Source organism: Pleurodeles waltl, chromosome 6 (genome assembly GCF_031143425.1).
Source record: "Pleurodeles waltl isolate 20211129_DDA chromosome 6, aPleWal1.hap1.20221129, whole genome shotgun sequence".
NCBI lineage: Eukaryota > Metazoa > Chordata > Amphibia > Caudata > Salamandridae > Pleurodeles > Pleurodeles waltl.
The window spans coordinates 414,720,158-414,738,184 of NC_090445.1; the positions used below are offsets into that span (position 1 = coordinate 414,720,158).

The 18,027-nt window shown below is 41.3% G+C and overlaps 1 protein-coding gene across 1 annotated transcript in view; it reads right to left on the minus strand.

The window, feature by feature from the left end:
* Positions 1-18,027, minus strand: part of SYPL2 (synaptophysin like 2) — a 60,905-nt gene that overhangs the window by 20,756 nt on the left and 22,122 nt on the right. The window contains exons 3-4 of the mRNA XM_069238370.1: positions 9,650-9,774; positions 6,603-6,798 (exon numbers count right to left, since the gene is read on the minus strand). Coding sequence (XP_069094471.1) covers positions 6,603-6,798; positions 9,650-9,774 — 321 coding nt within the window. The remainder of the gene's footprint in view (positions 1-6,602; positions 6,799-9,649; positions 9,775-18,027) is intronic.

Consider the following 18,027-nt stretch of genomic DNA (forward strand, 5'->3'; position numbering starts at 1 on the left):
ATATGGAGTTTATCTCCGGCTGACTTTGTCATACTTTCCCCAAATAAGAGTCAGGTTAAGAGTCTGTTCTACTGTCCCCAAGCAAGGTCTACAACCATATTGCAACAGGGAAAGAAAGGAAGTTAACTCAGCTCAAATCTCTAGTTTATCCAAAATTACCCGCCCGAGAATCTTTACTGTTGAATCCAATAGTGAGATCGGAGGGTAACAAGGGTGAATTTCGATTAATCTTTTCAAATATTGGAACTATGACAACCTCTCTCCATGAGTCTAAGAGTTTTCTCTTAGCTGCTGCCCTCAAAACATTAGTCAACAGTGGGGCCCAAAAATCTATATTAAATTTCAAAAGGTATATTGGGACCACATTCGTGCCTGGGGCTTTCTCACTGGCTGCACAGTAGGTCACCCTAACTTCTGATTCATAATTAGTTAAGTCTGCTAGCCAGTCCTCATTTACCTTAGCAACAGAAGTCCGGCTACTTTCCTCACAATTTACTGCCACATCCTCAGGGTTAAAGATGAGAGTGAAGTGATCTATATAATCTTGTTCGCTAATATGGCACTCAATGCCAACAGACAAATCATCTGAAAAAAAGGGCTTGTTTACAGTCTCCCCAAAAAGGTTATTATCATTTAACTGAGCTACCTTTTCTAGATCCCACCATGATGTAATACTAAAAACAGTGTTCAGTGTAGCGTTTCAATGGGCAGTGGGTTTATTCTGAAGGCATCGGTATGGACAATCCTGATACCTGAGCTTTCACAAAGCAAAGCTCTGTCCCGTGACCAGCAAAGGAGAATGACATCGTAGTGATTCCACTTATCCTGCTCAGAGTTCAACTGCGAACCTAAGAGCCGCTACAATAACAGTGAGGCAAAGCCAGATTGGTTGAGCTAAGCTCCCAAAATGGGAGACGAAGAAGGTCCTTTGGTTCTAGGGACAATGTGAAAGGTTCACAAGGACATATTATATGCCCTACCAAAGGGCACCAAAGCAATAGAAGTGCAGCACATGGGCAAAAGAAGCAAGGTAGTGTTTAAAGATGACTAAGCCACCACAATGGAATAGTAGATCAACATGGAATTCTAGGAGATTAATAGACTTAGAAACCTGTCACTGTACTGTTATATACCATTTGGAATGGCAACAACATTATGCTTGCATAATTTATACCTTTTCTGGCAATGAGTTGCCCTTTGTGATTTAGGACTCTATGCGAAGCATCTAGGAGATCAAGAATTCAAGAAAGAGAATACTGATTCTAGATGAGAATATTGTTGTCTCTAGTCCAGTTTGTGTCTTGCCTCTCTAATGCTGATCAACATAATCCTTCTCCAGCGTGGTGTTTGCTCTCGCACAGTGCTTGTTTTCCTGTGTCTGTCCGAGACCATACGTTTAAGTTCAGTTCTAGAACGTGAAAACTTCCATTCAGCTGATGATTTTAGAAGTGGGCTAGACCTAGGATTTCAGCTTTTGGTGAGTGACCTACTTGAGCCTGAAATGCCAAGAAAATGTAAAATAAAATTTTGTATACATGAATTCCATTAACTCATACGTGTGTATGTATGTATGTTGGTATGTATGCATTTCAATTAATAAATTTGATTACATGAGGTTGTTAAGACACTTAGGCTGCCTCTAGGCCAGATTTAAAATGTTTTAAGTAGGAGCCTGATTATACCACACAGTAATACAGATATCAGTGAACTGCAGCAGGATAAGGAGAATTTGTATTTACCACTAATAGACCAAATAATACTTTGCATTTCATAAAAAGGAATGCACTTGCGTGTCCAAAATATAAATTGATAAATGTGCATATCATGCTTTCAAAGTGTAAAATACTGCCACACCAAGCAGTTTCATTTCTGGAATTCTGATGGTCTTAGAAGAAAACAAACAGGTGTAAGTTCGGAATACCGCTGACCTTGCGTGCAGAAATAGTTACTCTGCCTGCCAACCTGTCACCGAAGCTGCAAACTAGGGCTCAAACAAATAGTGAAATCATGGTCCATATTTTTTTTTAAATTGTGCAAGCAATCATGTGATGCAACACAAAAGACAGTGTGAATCTACTTGGCATTTTAAAGGCATCCTACAAACGCAGGTGTAACTTTAGTAAATGTCTGCCAAAATGTATTTATTTATAAGCATTTTAGAACCGACATGTAAATTAGTCAGAGGTAACCTGTGAAAATGGAAATGTATTTATAACACACACACACACATACATATATATTAGTTTAATGTATATACATTAGTTTAATGTTAAACATTTTATATAAATAAAAAATAGTTATTACAGTACCATAAAATGTATTGATAAACCGTTTTCAATTAAAAATAATATTAACTTTCACACTTTAGTTAAAGAACCCATTCTGTACATACCTTTTTATAATTTTCAGTACATATGAAATATTATTGCATTTCGTATTGATATGTGATTTTGTTTTAAACAGTTATTTAAAAACGATATATATATAAATGCATTAAATATATTTAGATTAATTATTTACTAAAAGCGTATGCCAGTGGTTCTAAATTGTGGCTGAAAGACCCCTTAGGTCCGCAAAGCCTTCTGCTAAGAAAATGAAATAATATTAACATATTAGTATAGATATGTAAATAAAGATGCAAAATGTACAAATGAACGTTTTAAAATGTTCTCTAAATATGAAGGCTAGAAATGAAATTAGCGTCCTCAGATTGATTCTTGGAAGCAGTGCTAGCCATCAAACAAAATATAGTATGGAGAATGAGTGGCCCCAATTGGATTTACAAAAGTTCCAAACTTCCTATTAAAATAAAAATGTACATTTTTTTCATATTTGTTTGAAATGAAATAAAATGTTTCATCATTTGGGTACTTGTTTGATGAATACTTGTTTCTATATGTTTTTTTTATTGGTTTGTGGTTTAAATCATCGAAAATGCTTAGCCCTGGGTCCCCGGCACCCAGTAATGACTCAGTGGGGGGTCTCAGGATTCCAAAGATGATTCACTGCAAGTCTCGTTTCAGAAATCATTAAGCAGGAGCCCATACAAGTCAAAAGCTTAAGAATCACTTGCATATTTTTTTTGAGTGTAACATTTTATTCTGTTAGTTCTACATCAAAATAATAGTATTTTTTTAAGTTGAATATACACTTAATTTCCCCTGTCATTTTCTACTGAGAGAGCTCTGCCTGTTGGTGGAGGTCTTCGCCTACATGTGAAAAGTTACCAGTAGTGACTTTGCATTCCTAAATCCTGTGGTACGATTCTTTAGCCCCAGAATTCAGGGGTGGAGACATTAAAGTCCATATTTTGGAGTAATTTCAGACTTGGAAATAGTGAAGAGCAAAAACTTGTCCCACAAGTTCAGTAGTAGATTTACACAAGTAAATTTAGACATCTAAATTTACCTTTCTGAACAGGGCCCAGAATGTTTTATCAAATGTGTTACTACTATAGTGGTTTGAAGGACCTGCTTCTGCAGGTTGCCAATGAAAATAAATGCAATTTCAGGGTATGGGGCAATGGAATTCACACCATGAATCACGTGAGGGACACATGACCTACCAGAGTGTATCTTTGATATTCTACAGCAAGTTGCTTCTTTTTCGGATATGAAAAGCAACCGCTGAATAAATACTGTAGGGAGTGAATGATCACTTCTACCCTTATGCCTGGGGCTCCACCTTAAAAACGATACAAAAGGAGAATGTTGTCCATAACCCTTTCTTTACAAGGTTAATTTTATGTTACTAAAAAATACAAGTCCAGTAAGTAGATGTAATGTCTTCTGCACATAATTCTGCAGACCTTTTGTTGTACTCGTTATAAAACATGCACTGTGTAAATGGAATTACTATTTAAGAGCGAGTCAGCTAGAGGTCCGATTTTACAAGGCAGACCATGAGCAAAATGTGAATTTTGTTAGACGTGAAAAGACAACAAAATATGGTACTCCGAAAGGAAAGAAAATATGTCACTTCTGCCTTATTTAGTGGGTCGCGTCATGCAACACAGCCGCATAACTGAAACAGTATAAAAATAATATTAATCCATGTCTTCATGAGAATGTAAAATATGATTAACTAGTGCTATTGGTGTCTAGGATTGCTTCAAGCTGAGCAACGTGTCCACACTTGAGATAATGTCTCGGGAAACAGTGGCCTTGCATTTACCGAACCGAGAACCAAAATGTACAAAGTGCACTTGATCATGTGATAATATGAACACTCATGTACAAAGGGTCTTCAATTGTATTTACTTGGATTTGTGACAAAACATAAACAATGGTTAAGCTTCTCATTTGGAATATCACTTAAGTGACAAAGGCAACTGTATGAATCACCCCAATGGAAACAAAGATACTCTCTGGGCTTCAAAAACATGTTGTCTGGCTCACTTAAAATGCCTTTAATGTTACTGAGATGTATCTTTAAAATGCCTTTAATGTTACTGAGATGTATCAGTAAACTGTTGAATTAGATGGGCTATCACCAGATATTTCATTTGTATTTTTGAAAGTCCTGGGATATATATAATCTATGTGATAGTTTTACTGTCAAGTTGATTAGACTATGAAGTTTGCTGTTATGTTCTCACATGAGTGCCTGAAACACGAAACAGCCAAAGGCAAGCCACGCCAAATAGACATTCGACATCATCATTTACTCTTTTATGCTGAATGTGTTCACTGTTGACCCAGACCAGTTGGAAGTATGATAGTTTAAGATGTACCTGGGCTTCTTGACAATAGCACACACGGTTTCCAATAATATGAATCCTCGGTACACCAGCCAGAAAGAGAGTCACAATCTAGCCACCAGAATAATGCCTTGTGGATAAATGCTATAGAGGAGCTATTTTTAACCTTGCTCTGACAGTTGAACATCCTGTCAAGGAGTACTTTCTGAGACTGACAGTAGTGTGGTGGGTTTCAGCACTACCAGCAGGATTCACATTGCAAATACTTTAAGTATAAGGAAAATGAAAAACATGGTTGATTGATGACAGTGCATGCAAACATAATTCACAAAATTGGAAGATCATCAGGTTAATTTACAGTACTTTTTGCAGGAGTATTTTTCATGCACAGGAGTTAAAGAGAACGTTAGCAGGAATTGTGTTTTTAGCTTAACATTTTAGTAAATAAACACATTTAGCACATTTTGGTTTCCTGGAGAGAAGGATTCCTAGAGTTAGATGACAGTTTACATTTTTTAAATGTCTAATAGGCCTTTTTCAAGCAATCTCTGGAATATTGGCCAGAATTCTCTAAACAGATTGGTCAAAACAACCAAGAAGCACGGGAAATGCCGAAATGTTTTTAGTAAAACTGCCAATGTGAAGGAAACTCCACCTTATTTTCTATTATTACGCCTAAACATGAAATTATGAATTTGTTGTAACATATATAAGGTAAGGTCCTAGACCCATAGCCAGTATCTTTTTTGGACAAAGTACTTGCTGTGCTCCTCTTTATTGGGACACATAGTAATTATATATTCACAAATTAAGATTACAAGAACTCATTAATTTCACGGCAGACAGGTGTGTTCTTACCCTATGTACCATCTGTACTCAAAAACAGCATACTGAATTCTTTCTTTCAGTGGAAGGGTCATGTAGAATACTGTTCCCTGTTTGCTCAGTCTCCCTGATTTCTCCTTGAGCAATCCATTCCCAATCAATGCCTTCGATTTAGACATTGTTCTAGAAACCCTTCAGGGGGCCCAGAATATCGCCAACGCCTACAGTCAGCCAGGCAACACAGCCGCATACAGTGAAAAGTGACATTGCCAATACCAATACACTTGGAAGATGGATCTGTTGTCTGTTTGAGCATGGGGTGAACCACCTGTTGTATCCTCAGATGTTTCAAGATTATAGAACACACAATCCAGAGTCTGGTCACTATATCCAGGACATCTGTCCCTCACCCATGCTGCCTGTACCACTTTCCTTTTGTATCGCCTCCCATTTTAGTCATCAGACCGGGTGCCCGCACCTCGCCCATCCTGTAAATATCTTTGAATATGGTCTATATCTCACAATTTTGTTATCTACTCCCCCTGGTGTTCATAGAACTCTCGCTAGGTCAGACACAATTTAGGAATGTTTTGCTGTGAACCTGTTAATTTTAAGTCTGTAATGTATGCTGGAGGAGCTGCTGGATGTTGGTTGTATCTTCTATACTAAGAAAAAAAAGATTCTTATACACTGACTGCGTGATCTATTTATTATACGTTTGTGGATTACTACAGACTCCTTTTGAGTGGAAGGACTACTTACACTGACCCTCGTAAAGGAGTGGGTTTTGAACATTTGGCTTACCCTTATTTTTATCCTTGCAGCAACTGGTGAGCAATAACTTCAATCAGATCCTAATGTTTGGGCAGCTATTTAGAATCAGAATCTATCCTTTGCACTGGAGTGCCTCTCTGGAAGCCTTTCTCATGTAACTCCTCGGGCCCATGCTACATTCCCAAACCTCACAAATTTCCTCCACACCCACTCACGCCGATGGTCCACATAAACAAAACTCTTGGAGCTGCAAACTGATCCTGAGCCATAGTTCTAGCCCTCCACTCCCATGTGCAACACTCACCACCAGGGCCGCTTTCCGGTTCTCGGTGTAGAAGGCATGGAAGCGCAGGTACAGCACTAGAGCGACCATGCTGTAGAGGAACGCAAATACCCCCATGGTGACAAAGAACTCAGCTGAGGAGGAGAAGTCTCCCATGAGGTGTCCAATCCGCTTCTCACCCACCTCACATGGAATCTCGTAGCGCTGCTGGTACAACCTGTACAAGATGGAGAACCGTCAGCCATTGTAAGCACTGGGGGAGGTGAGGGAATGACTAGATGTGCAGGGAGACAAGTAATACTAAAGACAGAAAAAGGAATAAATAGGTGAGGGAGAATAGTTAGATGAGGAGAGAAACAGGTGGGCATAAATGAGGACAGAGGAAAAGGGGAAGGACAAAGTAGGAGATAGACAATAGGTTGAGGGAGAGAAAGGTGGGGTGAGAGAGGTGAGGAGAGGGGCATAAAAAAGGAAATGGGAAAGGTTATGGAAGAATGATAAGAAAAGAGGTCGGGTAGAACAGACTAATTGGAGGGGAAATGCATGTTAAAGAGGACTGAGGCCATAGGAGAGGAAAAATTAAGAAAGAGTTGTATCAAATAGGCAGTGAGCAGAAAGATGATCGAGGCTGGAGGTCAGTGGAGGTGGAAGAGACAGATGAGGTGGAAACAGGCACGTAAAGAGAGGTAAGTTAGATATTAGACAGATATGCAGAGAGGCGGGTTATTGGAGACAAATGAGCAGACTAGAGCCATCAAGGTCAGAGGCAAATGAAGAAGAAACAGGTAAAAGGAGGAAAGGTGATAACAAAGAGAAGAGCATTAGAGATAAGCAGTAGATAGACTGATTAGGGAGGGTATGAGTGCTAATATAGAAACAGTAAGAAGAAGGAGAAATGTAAGAGACAGGGTAACAAGAGAAAGGTAAAGAGAAGAGAGAGGTCAGGTGAGGAAAGTGCAGGAGAGAGGTTGGAAGAAAAAGGCGGGAGGGCAGACACGGATGAGGACAGAAATGTGTAGAGAGGTGAAAGATGGTCCATGGCAGAGAAGCCAGTCATGTATGAAGCTATACATAAATGTATACAGGAACAAACCTGGTTTGAGAATGGTAGAGTGCTGTGGAACCTGGTAACAGGATGCGGTGTCACATAAAGTAGTTGGGCAAAGCATGGGGAATCTTGTCTGAGTTTAGCCTGGGAGGAGTCGGGATAGCTGGGCAGGCCACCCTGATGTTAGATGCAAATTTTTGTACTAAATTGCATCTTTATGCAAACTTGATCTGTGGCGGGGTGTTATTGCGTAAACTAGGCATGTAACTTGTGACGGCTTCCCAATGCAGTTTTATTTGTTTGGGTCCTTTTTTTCACTTTTTCCTTTTTCAGGCATAGCTAGTTGTCATCTGCAAAACACTGAATACTGATATTATGGTTGCCACGAAGATTCGGAGAACTTCCGAGGACAGGGTAAGATGAGTGGTGAAAGGATGACAGTACAAGTCACAGGTGGCTGCTGTGAACTCGATGAGCCCATAAGGATGACCACGAGCATCCAGTGAATTAGGAGTACCAAAGAACTACAGCGCCAGGGGAATTCAGGCATCTTTGAGAGGATATTTGTTTTATGAGATTTGATAATCAATGGTAACAAAGGCTGGTGACACATCTAGTAGCACAATGAGGTTGAGGTCACATTGGGCTGCCATGTAGAAAGCACCATCCGCAGCTTGAATGGTGGCCGCCTTTTCGGACGTTGGGGTCTAAAGCTTACTTGATAGTCATATAGATTGGTGACAATATTCTCATGCATTTGAATTACAGCGACTATTTTGTTTCTATTTTTGGTTAAAAGGAGGTGGATGATAGCATAGTATCCGGCCCGTTACCTTCCTTAAGGTGTGGGGAATGTGGTCTGCTTTGAGAATGTCGTGGAAGATGTTGGGTAGCTGAGTGAGGGGTTGGCTGGTGATTTATTTCAAGATGAATGAGTGAAGAATGCATCTATGTATGAGATAGTCATCAAAGCACTGAGGATGCAGGGAAGTCAATAATTGGAAGAATCCTAAAGTCTGCTTGATGCCGAGTTTAGTGCTGGGTCGCCAGATTGATGTTTAGGCCGCTGTGTGATTTGCAAATCTGAGGGTCAAACGTTCACATTGTGGCAGAGTTGACTCGGCTTTTAAAGGCACCAAAGGCTTGGTATTTTCCTCATAAGTAGGTGAAGGGAGAGCCAGGCGTCTGGCTGTACATTTTCCAGATGAAGAAAATGCAGGGCCTCTTGCTGTGAAGCCACTAGGTATTAACACGGCTAGGCTTCTGTTTGCAAATCCCCAGGGTGTTTAGTGCCAGACATCTGGCTCTGAAACTAATGCATTAGGGAAGTGATAGGCTTCTAACGGTGAAGTCCCAATTTTAGTGGAGTGAAAGCATCTGGCTGGCTGGGTTAGAGGCAATGGAATTCACACGATGAATCACGTGAGGGACACGTCCTATCAGAGTGTATCTTAGATATTTTTCAGCAAATTGCTTATTTTTCGGATATAAAAGCAACCACTGAATAAATACTGTAGGGACTGAATGATCACTTCTATCCTTATGCTTGGGCTCCACCTTAAAAATGATGGTGGTTTCATTTAATTAGTGAGATAGTTACAAAGGGAGAATGTTGTCCATAACCCGTACTTTACAAGGTTAATTTTAAGTTACCAAAAAAATGCAAGTCCAGTAAGTAGATGTAGTGTCTTCTGCACATAATTTGCAGACCATTTGTTGTACTCGTGATAAAACATGCACTATGTAAATGGGATTACTATTTAAGAGCGAGTCGGCTAGAGGTCCCATTTTACAAGGCAGACCATGAGCAAAATGTGAATTTTGTTAGACGTGAAAAGAAAACAAAATATGGTACTCCAAAAGGAAAGAAAATATGTCTTGCTGTGAAGCCCCCGGGTTAGAGCACAGTCTTTGGCAATGAATGCTAAAGAGATCCAGGCCACAGGCTCTGTATGCCCCACATGAAGAGGCAGACTCCCTTCACTGGAGGGCAGAGACATGCTCCGGATTGCAGTCTTACCTGAATGGATAGCCAAATAGCACAGAAATAGGAATTGAGTCTTTAGCATCTCCCGAACATTTCACGTTAACTGATGTTTCTCCACTGTACGACCCGCAGCTTCCAAAGGCAAAGATGGCAAAGAGCTGGCGAAGAGGAAACAGGGATATCATGAGATGAGTACCTGATACCCAGGCCATCCTACAAAAGGTACATTGGCACACATTAAATCAAATATAGCCAGAGGATATCATCGAATGGGGGACGCATCTGATCCTCCTGGGCCTACGTTGGAAGCCCCTACTTTAAGAGTTCATCAAAACACTCTATGTATACCATGAGAAAACATCAACTGGCACAGTACATATAGGTAAGCGAACACCACTTACACTTCGGAGGGAATCACCAGCTTTACACCCGGCATACACCATATATCAAGGTGTCCAAACTAGGTCCAGGAAGGCAGGATCCATGCCAGAGTTTATTGATATCCACATACAATAGCTCTGCATACCTCAAATGGAAATGAAACTCATTTACTTAGGGGTTATCTTGAAACTCCTACATGAATTGTACCATCCCGGACCTTTGTTTGACACCTCTTGGGGAATGAAAATCCCTCATTTCCCAACCTGATTATCCTAAGAGAGGATGTCACCTCACTTCATACTCCACACAGACCATACGACAACGTCACTCCTACCTTCCTTCTAACAAGCCCATTTAAGAATACATCGTTCCACCTTCCAGCATAAAAATACCAGAAGAGAAAATCACAGCACCTCCCAGATCACCTATAATAAAGAAGAAAATCACCCAGACATCCCACCTAGATATATCATAAGGGGAAAAACTTACATTCACCGTTTTTCAGTGCAAGAGCCTTATCACGGGTGACATAGATAAGGGTCACTTAATTACCACAAATAAACATTAGGAGTATGTTCAGACTTTACCGCTCAGTGGCTTATATTGTATGCAAAGTTGTTCTTACAGACAAGCCTTGAAAAAGTGCGATTAATCCTGTGAAACACGACCTTTATGTGGAGTGCTCATCTAATTATTCTATTCATTGACTCCACATACATTAGGAATTGACAACATCAGCAGGAAGAGCCCTCTTTCACTAAGGAAATCGCATCACACAAGAGCACCCAACACAGCCCAAACTGCAACCATATCCCACAGCCACTATTATACTATGAATGGCCACACTATCGCCTATGGTTTCCACAATGTGCTATAATGGGCCACCTTTATCAGCGCAGCAATAATGGTGTCAGTGGCCACAGTATACTAAAAAGAGCTTTCCATGGTCATCGGTACCATATTGCTTATGAAGCACGCAGGGTGTCAGACTAGAATGCCCACGATATCCTCCAGAGGATCACCTTATGCCACAGCCAACATGATGCTTTGGGCCTACGAGATACACATTGATCTCTAGCAGTGTCACTGTCATCTCAATTTCCTAATCTCAGTGGCATCATCTTTGGTTATGGTGCCTCGTGGTGGCCTCCTCATGGAGTGTGTGGGAGGGGGGAGTTTGGATTCCATTGTATGGAGATGCCTCACAAGCCACTCTTTGGTTTGGTTGTTCTGACTTGTAGAGGTTTCTGAATATTGTCAGCTACTATCTTCTGTCATAGTTGTGTGTTTGGAATTATAGGAGATTATGGCCCTTATTACGAGGCTGGTGGTCTTCAGACCATCAGCCTCGCGGTTGGACTGCCGCCAAAATGGCGCTCCGACCGCAACATTATGACAGTAGCACTACTGCTATGATCGAACCGCCGGCAGCACCATTTTCGGCCACCCGATGACCTGGCGATGCTGGTGATCTCAATCTGCCAGGGCAGCGCTGCCCTGAGGATTACGACCCATCTCACCGCCGGCGCTTACATGGCGGTTGCACCGCCATGTAAAGGCTGGTGGAGACGGAGTGCGGGGGCCCCCTGGCCAGCCGCATCGCGCAGTTCAATGTCTGCTTTGCCCGACTCACAGCAGCATTGCCGCCGGCTCTATTACGAGCCGGCGTCAATGTTATACTGCGTTTCCCGCTGGTCAGCAGACGGAAATTGTGTTTCCGCCCACTGGCCCAGTGGGAAACTCATAATAGGGGCCACAGGAAGGCTGCTGCATAGGCGGTAACCCGACCGCGGGAGTTTGGCGGGCAGCGTTTTCCACCCGCCAAATTCATAAGTAGGGCCTATGTTTTCATCAGGGTTGACTCTTGTGGGATGAATACAGGTGTCCAGCCTGAGTTGCTGAAGTTGGATTTTAAGTGTGTGGTCTGCAAGGGGTGCCTTTACCTGGAAAAGGAGGGTGTTTGCAGATTCAGTTGCAACACGAGCTTTTTAGTGAAAACAAATGCTGTATTAATTAAATATTAATAAGTCCTTTGGTGGTGTGCCATAGATGGTCTGTGTCTTGCAGCTTGTGTGTCAAATGTGTTCCTTGTGAGTCTGTGCCCATAACCTCAAAAGGGAGTATGTGAAAGGGTTGAGCATTCTCTAACTGGTAATGACAATGTAGCATGGATTCCATCCTGGCCTCCCTAAAATAAACCCTAAATATTTGTATCTTTTGAAATCTACAAATCATTGAACAGATGAGCTGGTAGAACATGTGGCAAGCGCAGCAAACACACCCGTCCAGAAGTTGCATTATTACCAGGTTTTGAATATATGATAAAAGAACAATACTCCCAAGTTACCACACATCACTCCACCCTAAGACTAACATACCAGACAATAACGCCTCCGACCTCTTATATACCATAAAAGAACATCACTCATAAAAGACCATTAGCCCATCAATCAAGTTCCTGTTGGAAAGATAAGAAAAGCAAACATTGTCATACCTTCTGTTGGACTTTTTTGCTTATGCAGGGTCATCCCCAATCTTTTTGCCTCCTGCCTCCTATTTTTTCTGACCTGTTGCTGTTGGCTTTTGAACTCTGAGCACTTTACCACTGCTAACCAGTGCTAAAGTGCATATGCTCTCTCTGTAAATTCTATTGTTGATTAGTTTATCCATGATTGGCATATTTGGTTTACTAGTAAGTCCCTAGTAAAGTGCACTAGAGGTGCCAGAGCCTGTAAATCAAATGCTACTAGTGGGCCTGCAGCACTGGTTGTGCCACCCACATAAGTAGCTCTGTAATGTGGTTTATATGTCCTGACAGTGAAATACTGCCAATTTTGTTTTTCACTGTTGCAAAGCCTGTCTCTCTCATAGGATAATATGGGGGCTACCTTTAAATATGATTAAAGTGTAGATTCCCCTAGAGAGTAGATGGACATGTGGAGTTTGGGGTCCCTGAACTCACAATTTAAAAATACATCTTTTAGTAAAGTTGATTTTAAGATTGTGCGTTTGAAAATGCCACTTTTAGAAAGTGAGCATTTTCTTGCTTAAACCATTCTGTGACTCTGCCTTGTTTGTGGGTTCCCTGTCTGGGTCAGTTTGACAGTTGGTTGTTTTTCACCTCACACCAGACAGTGACACAAAGGGAGCTGGGGTGTAACCTGCATTTCCTGATTAGCCATCTCTGCTAAGAGGGAGGGGTGGAGTGGTCACTCTCATCTGAAAGGACTGTGCCTGCCTCTAACAATTCCGGCTCCAACCCCCTGGTGTGTATCTGAGGCCTTGCCTGGGCAAGGCAGGATTTCACAAGTAGGTGTGAGTCCCCTTTGAAGAAAGGTGACTTCAAAGACTAAAATGGGTATAAGAAGGGCACCCAAATCTACAGACTTTAGAAACACTTCTGGAACCAAGAGGAACCTCTGCCTGGAGAAGAGCTGATAGCTGAGGAAGAAGTGCTGCCCTGCCTGTGACTGTGCTTTGTGGAGCTTTCCTGCAGTGCTGCTTCTGCCAGAGTAAGAGGGCAAAGACTGGACTTTGTGTGCCTTCCATCTTGAGAAGAAATCTCCAAGGGCTTGATCTAGAGCTTGCCTCCTGTTGTTTGAAGTCTCAGGGACAGCAAAGACTTCTCTCTGCCAGCACCTGGAGTCTCTGGAGAGACTCCTACTCTGCCCTGTGGTGCCCATCCAGTTCCTGGGACACTGAAAGGAGAAGCTGGCAGCCTAAAGACAAGAAAATCCACGCACAGAGCGCCGTGCGGGGAAAAGATTGACGCAAATCCGATCTGCGGCTGAAAAAACGACGCGCCGCCGGCTCCGCAGCTGAGAAACGACGCTCGCAGGAAACGCGACCGAAAAATCGACGCACGGAGCAGGAGAAACGACGCGCAGCATCGCTGACGGAGGCTGGGAAATCGCAACCTGCGCGGCGGGATTTTCAAATCATCGTGCGGCTGGATTTTTGACTCAAGTACCGCCGTGCGGAGTTATTTTTGACGCACACCCACCCGTGCGGGGTTATTTTTGACGCACACCAGGTACATTTTCACTCTAGCAGCGCTAGTGTGTTTTTAAAACTACTTAAAGATTCTTTTTGATTTTTAATTAATAACTTGACTTGTGTATGGTGGATTTTTGTCGTTTTGGTCTTGTTTTGTTTAGATAAATATTTCCTATTTTTCTAAACCTGTGTTGTGTCATTTTGTAGTGTTTTCATTAAGTTACTGTGTGTGTTGGTACAAATACTTTACACCTAGCACTCTGAAGTTAAGCCTACTGCTCTACCAAGCTACCAAGGGGGTAAGCAGGGGTTAGCTGAGGGTGATTCTCTTTTACCCTGACTAGAGTGAGGGTCCTTGCTTGAACAGGGGGTAACCTGACTGTCAATCAAAGACCCCATTTCTAACACCTTCAATTCAAGCACATAAAAAAATCACTTGATATCCCATAGCACATCACTGCCTCCTTGCTTTACATTATTATAAAGAGACCTCAATCCACTTCCCATCTTCCATAACAGACCACTACTCCTTACCTCCCTAAGGATACCATGGAACTTTACCCAGTGTTTCACCCATACGTATACCAGAGATGATTATCATCTCATGCCCAGTCCTACTTATTCTAAAATCGAACACCACCTCCGCTCTACCTGTTGAAATAAAAAACATCACTCCACCTTCAAACACACTCACACTATACAATATTGCCTAACTCTATATAAGCACACAGAGACAATACAATTCTCAGCTTCTGCCACACATCATAAAAGAACATCGCTCCCACCCTGCACACACCATAAAGGACAGCACTCCAACTCCCACCACTCATACAACACAAGATGATATTGCTTCCCTGCCACTATACATATATCATAGGAGACTATGACTACTTCCTATACCTACAATTTTCAATAAGAGAACACTGTTCCAAAGTCAGATCCCAAAGAATACGCCAGGTTGCACACTGCTAGACAAAAGAGTAAGCCACTCAGTAAAGTCCACCAACATGGTGCTCATGCCATCGGGCGCACCCACTGATGGAAAACAGGAATGAGCAACAGATATTAATAGCCCAACATTTTATCATTCAATTTAAAAATACGCACCCTTCAGATTCACATATTTGCAGTATTCTTTTAATTTGTATCAAATCAATCCATCAGCATCGGTTCTGACCAAAAGACTACTGCCTAAAGCTACAGATTTGCTAATTATGGGCCTGATTCTTACTTTGGTGGTCAGACTAAGTATCATCTCCATGGTGGAGTTCTTTACTTCCGCGATGGCAAAGGAATCTCTGCCTACCAATTAAGACTACCGGCTGGCCCAGTAGATGTCTCCTCTATTTTGCAGGAACAGCTGTCACAGCAATTACTGTAAATGCATTGAAAGTTTGACAGACCGCTCATCACACATGAAATGCCGCCTGGGCTGTAGTAGAATTGATTATAAGCCAATTATAAATTGCAAAGAGCAATATTGTTGGAGCAGAGTGTCATCATACTGCTGAATGACTCCAACAAAGAACCGCTGCATCAAATATTGAAAAAAACACAAAAATTAACTGAGATATTTATGAAGCACAAATTCACCCCCAGGAGACGTTTGGCACTACTGACAGATAAAGAATGTTGCCCAACTCAATGGTGTCCCTTTTTATAAACTTGTCAAGGATGAAAGGCTGAAAGGGGAGGCAGGGATATGAGCCTGTGACCATGAGTCCAACGCACCCAATACTCCTGCACCTAATTAACCCTTGTGTTTAGAGCCATCTGTTGATTCTTCAGGACTTCATCATACTTAAAATTATTAATATCCCATTATATATGAAATGGGTGAGCGAGTGAGGTTCTCTCCTAAATGGTATCAAATTATTCATTTTATGATCAGAAAAAGGCCCCATAACACCAGTTTCATCATTACTGTTATTCACTGACCTCTGACACCGGCCTCCACAACCACCTTCCACATCTTCACTCTGCTGAACTCAAACACAATTCATCAACATCAAGCGTGCGGTGACATCATCCTGCAGCGGAACTTCAATTTCCGTATTGACTATGGGAGTGACAAATGGACACCACAGCTGACAGAACTAGTAGACAGCATTTGTTTAATCAATGCTATGCAGACACGTTCCACTTCCACGAGACTCACTCATGGCTTCATGTTTATCCGAAGTCTACATCCCACTCAATCGAAAATAAAACAAAAATGAACCTTGTAGCAACTGTCCATTTGGCCATTATGTCATCAACACCAATTTCATCAGGGAACCCACTGCCAATAAAAAACAATTACTTGCTGAAGTCTTCAAAATAATACACCTGAAAACTTTGCGAAAGTCTTTTTCATCAATGCTTTATTTGGAGAAGACCAAAAAAAATAAAGGCATACGACATAATACATTAAAAATAACAACATATTCTTCCAATTGTTCAAACAAATCTCATTCAACAATAAAACAAATGAAGCATGCAGCTGCACCATTGTTGATAAAGGGTTTTTTAAATTACAAAATGCTGACTAAAGAAATACCGAGACGACGGAAGGGAAGCAGAATAGTCCAAAGGAGCAAATGGGGTGATCACGGACGTTTGTAAATGAAAGGTTACCCTACCAGATTTATTACATAAGGGATGGAAAAATACAATGCATCAAAATCATCCCAAATACACTTAAACTTAACAAGAAATGTGTATCACATAGTCTTCGTTGCTAATTTAAACATAGCAGCGACCACTCAGCCATTGCCCTTTACTTGCAAGCTACCACCAAGCAATCATGTAGGCACACCACGATGTAGTATACAGAAGCAAAACAAATTAAAGCCTTTGTAAAATAACATGCATCATCAGCATGGTATATTGCTTCAAAGTGGTACTTTTCCAAACTAGGCAACAGCAAAAATCACAATAACATTAAAGTATTCGAAATTCTCATTATGCTACTTGTCACTACGACCTTAAAATGTATGTGTGACAATATGGACTCTTTTAACCTCGAGTAACAAAAGACAACCGTACAGCCTTTGAATGGAGCTCAAATAATAGTTTAAGAATGTTGTGACATTGTGATAAGCAATAAATACCTCACAGATTCCTCAACTCGAATGGTCAGCGATGAGAGTATGATCGGTATTTGGTAATGCTGATCGCTGGGTCAAGACACTGTGGCCGTTCCTAAAGATACAGATGCACATTCACTAACTCCACTGCTAACGTCACTCCAGTGTGCTCTGCTGCCTACATTCCTTTGGTAAGGCTCTACATTTCATCATATCAATGCTAAAAAAGGTAAAGAAAATAGTCCAAAATTCTGACTCAGCGTAACCCTTCCATCACCTTGCAGCACCACTACATTGAAACATGTATTGACATCTGTGTTCCAGTTCCCTTCATTATAATCCACACATTAGTAGCACATAAGATAATGCCAGAAAGCCAGAGTTTGAGCAGTCCCCTCCTAGTCCTCATATTTAATGTAGATCCATGAGCACCAAGCAATTATCACACAATTACAAAGCTACATATAATTGCTACTGCAAAGAAGAGTGACTGCTCCTAAACCACACCACAGTGGAAGCCACGGTCAGTGTCAATGCTGCCCCACAGAATTGCCTTTCGCTTGCGTCACGTAAAGAAGGTTTTTCCAGGTTGATTGATAGAATATAAATCATAGCCATCTATATGGAAGAAATTCTCATTCTCCCCACAGATTGACAAATTGTTTAAACTACTTCCTACTAAAATACGTCTACATTATGACTACTTTTTTATACCTACTCTTTAAAAAATCCTTAATTAAAACAACCAAGCCATAAAATGAGTACAGTAAGACGATGCATTCAGATATTATAGTCAAGCGAACAGAAAAACTATAGCAACCCCAAAACAAAGTGGTGGGACTGATCTTCCACATGGCACCAATAGGAAAAACAGCAGTTAAAGGGAGGAGGTGAGCTTCAGTTGTCCTGTTGTTAACTTTGAAAACTGGAAACATTTTTTCTAATCCCATTTTTATTTTACCTATT